The sequence below is a fragment of the Nicotiana attenuata genome, unplaced genomic scaffold (assembly GCF_001879085.1).
Source record: "Nicotiana attenuata strain UT unplaced genomic scaffold, NIATTr2, whole genome shotgun sequence".
In the NCBI taxonomy this organism is placed as follows: domain Eukaryota; kingdom Viridiplantae; phylum Streptophyta; class Magnoliopsida; order Solanales; family Solanaceae; genus Nicotiana; species Nicotiana attenuata.
In genome coordinates this window covers 420,020-425,419 of record NW_017670717.1, presented here as the reverse complement: position 1 = coordinate 425,419, position 5,400 = coordinate 420,020, and the positions used below count along the sequence as shown (strand labels likewise).

Sequence of the window (5,400 nt, the reverse complement as noted above, 5' to 3'; positions counted from 1 at the left end):
CCCCCCCCCCCCCCCTTTTTTTTATAGCGGGTGCTAGTAATATTTGTTAGGACCTCTGCATGCTCTAATATCATGTTGAATTTCGTAGCCACCTCATCTAAATGTTAAGCTGTCAGAGAGAGCAGCTTCCAGATGTGTAAGTATTGTTTTAGTTTGTGCAATTTTGGATGGTTCATCAACAAAATATTTCACATTCTTTGCCAAGAAAAAGAACCAGACCTATGTATCTTGGGCATTAAAATAGAAGTGTCTATATAAATGAGGACTTACTCTATCCCAGGAAAAGAGGACACAACTTGTAGCCAGACTCCACTTTGGATTTTGCAATGGATGAAAAGAATTATTGACCTATTATCGTAGTAGCAATATTTACAATATCATTTCATGGGTTCTTGCAACATCACTAAGCTGGTGCATTTGTGGGTGAAAGACAAATCCTAGATGCGAGTTGTTGGAAATAAGGTCGTGAGTTATTGATTTTCTTTATTGTTCTCGTTTCAAGGGGATATGCTAGGCAGTGGCTTGACTGTAATAAATTTGTTTTATGTCTTAGTTCCATATTGTAGTTAGTGCAGATGTGTGTTGTGTAGATAATTTCCAGTTAGAACAAACATTTAACCTTTCTCTAGTTTTTGTATACTTGGAAATCAATGTCCAAGATTCATCGTGGATGCCCTTATGCAACATCAGTGCAAAAGATTTGGTCTTCTGGTGTTGGTGAAGTTGAAATGTACTTAGTTACATGGTTTCTTTTTGTGGTTTTAGGTTGGGAAAAAGTTGTCAGAACTCATTCGGGATTCAGGAAACCAGACTCCCAGCAGTGAACAGAATCGATGGCAAGCAGAACTTGCCCAGGTGGCCATTGAGCTTATTGGGGTAAGAAAACACTCCTATCTCTTTCTGTACAACTTTTAATACTTGAATTGGAAAATAGGAGCTTGGATAAGAAGTTGGATGATAATTTTGAGTTTTATGATCTCTCTCCCTCCCGCTCCCGCTCCGGGGAAGGGACTACAACAGTCCCTCTCTGGGGCAGGGACTACGACAGAGGGATGTATTATCACAGATTTTCTCCTGTGTTTAAGCAAACAAATTGGATGATCATTTTGATGATCTCTTTGGGGGATGGGAAATGAGAGGAGAGAGAATTTTCACTGGCTTTCTCCTGCAATTAAGTATGTCTACTCCTTCACATCTGGATTTTGTTTTGTCGGCTATCTAGTGTCAATCTTATTAAGTATTTCTCCCTCTATTGTTAACTCTTTGTTAATCCATGCTTTCTTAGGTATGACTACATGTGATTATGTGCGTTACACTAATAATTTTGTAAGAACACATCTATAGCTCTAATGTTGGCTTAGATCAACACACACCCACACTTATTTGTTAAGTACTAAATTCGCACTGTATAGAGTAGTTGGTTTGATTAGCAAGCAAATGGTGTTCACCTTTGGAAAATTAGCTACTTAAGTCCTTCTCAGAAAGTCAAAGTAAATGCGAATGTCATTCTGTTCTACAGCTACAACACTGAGGATTTGAATAGATTATGGACTAATAATTGGAAAAGGTGCTGCATTTCATTATCATTATGTTTCCCTTTTTTTTGTTAATTGAGGTGTAATGGTGTCTTTTGCAATTTGATAGGTTGTAACTAATTCCGGGCGTGCAAGTTCGCTAGCTGCTACAGATGCTGCTACCCCAACATTAAGGCGTATAGAGAGAGCTGCTATCGCTGCTGCTACTCCAATCACATATCATGCAAGGTAAATTGGTGTTTGCTCCAACCCAACGAAATTTGAGGATCATGGTTTTCTTCTTTTTTCCTTTACTAGTCTCTGACATCCTTTGTCTTTGAGTTCAGGGAACTTCTACTCCTCATCCATGAACACCTACAAGCTACTGGTTTGACAGATACTGCAACTATGCTTCTACAGGAGGCTCAGCTGACACCTTTGCCATCTTTAGCTGCTCCATCATCTCTGGCACATCAAACATCTGGGCAGGAGACGTCGTCAGTTCAAATTCAGTGGCCATCTGGTCGCGCACCTAGGGGCTTCATGTCAGTTAAACCGAAACTTTCATCACTAGATGAGGATAGCGAACAAAAATCTGAGTCGATTCTCTGTTCTTCAAAAAGGAAACCGTTGGCCTTTTCATCTGCACGTAATCAGTCCTCAAAAACTCTTCCTGCTGAAACCTCTCCAGTGACATCAGGTTGCAGGTTCAGTGCGAGAAAGTGTGTCACGCCTACAGCCACAGCAGAAACTCCATCTCTATCTTCAATAAAATCTGGTGGAGATCCAGACATCATGTTTAAAACTCCCATTGTATTGCCAATGAAGCGTAAGTTAACTGATCAGAAGGAAGGTGCATCAGTACCATTAGGTAAGCGACTCAATACTGGTGAACATGCAATCAGGTCTCCAGTCTGTTTTACTCCAAATGCGGTCCGTAGAAGCGGTCTACAATCGGATCCTAATGTGCCTTCAACACCAAATTCTACTGTGAGAGAGATCCATAATCGACCTGGTTCAAGTACTTTTCCAACTGAAGGTGATGATAACCTGTGCAACAATGGTATGTTGACTCCAATGGTGTCGTCTTCTCAACACGGTCTTCTAAGTGATATACAACCCTTGAATGCAGAGCGTTTAACCTTGGACTCGGTGGTTGTTCAGTACTTGAAGCACCAGCATCGCCAATGTCCTGCCCCTATCACAACGTTACCTCCCCTTTCGCTCTTGCACCCTCATGTCTGTCCTGAACCAAAACGAAGCCTTGATGCACCATCAAATGTGACATCGCGGCTTAGTACTCGTGAATATAGAAGTTTGAATGGTGGGACACACGGAAGGCGTAAGGATCGACAATTTGTCTACAGTAGATTTAGACCTTGGCGAACTTGTCGGGATGATGCTGGTGTCTTATTGACATGTGTCTCTTTTATGGGAGATTCTTCGCAAATTGCTGCTGGCACCCATTCGGGGGAGCTGAAAATATTTGACTCTAACAGCAACAGTATCTTGGAAAGCTTCACCAGCCACCAGGCACCTTTGACACTTCTACAGTCATACCTTTCTGGCGAGACTCAGATGCTCCTGTCTTCAAGTGCTCATGATGTGCGGTTATGGGATGCAACTTCTGTTTCAGCTGGACCTAGGCATTCATTTGAAGGTTGTAAAGCTGCACGATTTAGCAATTCCGGTACAACATTTGCTGCATTATCTGCAGAGCCATCCCGGCGTGAGATTCTTCTATATGACGTTCAGACCTGCCAAGTAGATCTGACACTTACAGACACATCCAGTATCCCTTCGGGTCGTGGACATATGTATTCTCTAGTGCATTTTAGCCCATCAGACAATATGCTTCTCTGGAACGGGGTTTTATGGGATCGTCGTGGTTCTGGCCCAATACATCGTTTTGATCAATTTACTGACTATGGCGGCGGGGGCTTTCATCCTGCTGGCAATGAGGTAAAGATATTTCACTTATTTTCCTTTGGGTGGATAATATTGTAAGCCTGATGGTAAATCTTTTAAACAGTAGTTCATTTTCACCTTTGTGGATCTTTAGTTTTACGTTTGCTGAAACTCTCATCTCTGTATAGGTCATAATAAACTCTGAGGTATGGGATTTGCGGAACTTCAGGCTTCTGCGAAGTGTACCTTCTTTGGACCAGACAGTAATAACATTTAATGCGAGTGGTGACGTGATATATGCCATCTTGAGGAGAAATCTTGAGGATGTCATGTCCGCTTTCCAGACACGTCGTGTTAAACACCCACTCTTTGCTGCTTTCCGTACGGTAGATGCTGTTAACTACTCCGACATTGCAACCATTCCAGTAGATCGTTGTGTCCTTGACTTCGCGACGGAGCCAACTGATTCTTTTGTTGGGCTGGTCACCATGGATGACCAAGATGAGATGTATTCTTCTGCTAGGGTGTATGAAATTGGTCGGAGGCGGCCAACAGATGATGATTCAGACCCTGATGATGCTGAAAGCGAAGAGGATGAAGAAGATGATGATGACATTGACGAGGAAGCAATCCTTGGAACTGATCTTGATGGGGACGGTGAAAGTGATGCTGATGATATGAGCAATGATGATGATAGCGTGAGCGAGCTTGATGACGAGGATGATGAAGACGGAGACTTCATTGTAGATGGTGTAGACTTTGGTGGTGGAGCTGGTATATTGGAGATTGTAACGGACGGTGAAGATGATGACAGTGAGCTTGTTGAATCCTTTAGTAGTGGGGATGATGATGATGATCTCTTGTAGTTGATTTAGGTTGCTGGAAAATAGATGTAATCAATGGATAAATTAATCATATAATTTGCTTGGCAATGTAACATTTTTCACGTATTTTAGGAAGGGCAAAGTTAGTTTTCTCCGCCAGTTTCGACTTCTCTTCCTGTTTTATCCATGGCGAGGCTTCTGTGCATATATGAGTCGGAAATGAAAGAATTTTTTTTTTTGGTCCACTTCATGTTTGGAGATTTGTTTTGGTGTCAAGTGATTAAAAGATACAGAAATCTCTATGTTTACCGGTTTACGCTTATATTTTGGATTTAAGACAATGGCACATATATCTCTAAAGAACAATTGACACTCATTTAGCCAATAATTGGCATTGGTATCCGCAATCCGGTAACAGTGATTTTATATGGTGTTTGTGAATATATTTTAAGGCAGTTTATGATGTTTTGTGGTGGACTGTTGTGGCGCTTTATTTTTTACTATTGCTTAGGGTTTCTTATTTTTCTTTTTCTTTTTCTTAATTGCAAAATGGGTTCGTTAGATTTATTGTTGTTTTGACAAATTGATGATTATGGTTTGTTCTTGATGATATTTGGAAGTTACGTTTCAAACTTTAGCTCATTTAGAGTAGATTTATGTATTAAATAGTATGGATTGTTAAAATTCGAAGAACAAATTTCTGTTTCGGAGGAATTTGCACTTCAGGCTTATTGGCCTTCAGTGCATGAAACCATTGACTGCACTTTAGACCTTTTGGCCTTAAGTGCATCTGAAGTGCAAATTTTGATCTCAGACTTATTTGCCTTAAGTGCATGAAACCATTGATTGCGCTCCAGACCTATTTGGTTTTAAGTTTTGACGTGCAATTTTTCACTTCAGACTTGTTGGCCTTAAGTGTAGGAAAATATTTGTTGCAGCCTTAAGTGCATCTGAAATGCTATTTTTCACTTCGGATTTATTGGCGTTAAGTGCATGAAACCATTGGTTGCACTTCAGGCCTATTTAGCCTTAAGTGCATCTGAAGTGTAATTTTTTCATGTCAGACTAATATTTTTTAACTTCACACCTGATAAGTCTGAAGTTGATTGTAAAATGGGTTGCTTGCAATTTTTTTTTTGCAAAATGGATATAGG

The 5,400-nt window shown here is 40.6% G+C and overlaps 1 protein-coding gene across 1 annotated transcript in view; it reads left to right on the top strand.

Moving 5' to 3' along the window:
* The window catches only part of LOC109242610 (DDB1- and CUL4-associated factor homolog 1-like), an 11,122-nt gene extending 6,467 nt beyond the window's left edge, over nt 1–4,655 (top strand). Inside the window, exons 10-13 of the mRNA XM_019409445.1 lie at nt 766–876; nt 1,645–1,763; nt 1,862–3,476; nt 3,611–4,655. Coding sequence (XP_019264990.1) covers nt 766–876; nt 1,645–1,763; nt 1,862–3,476; nt 3,611–4,288 — 2,523 coding nt within the window. The 3' untranslated portion in view covers nt 4,289–4,655. The remainder of the gene's footprint in view (nt 1–765; nt 877–1,644; nt 1,764–1,861; nt 3,477–3,610) is intronic.
* The last annotated feature ends 745 nt before the right edge of the window (nt 4,656–5,400 follow it).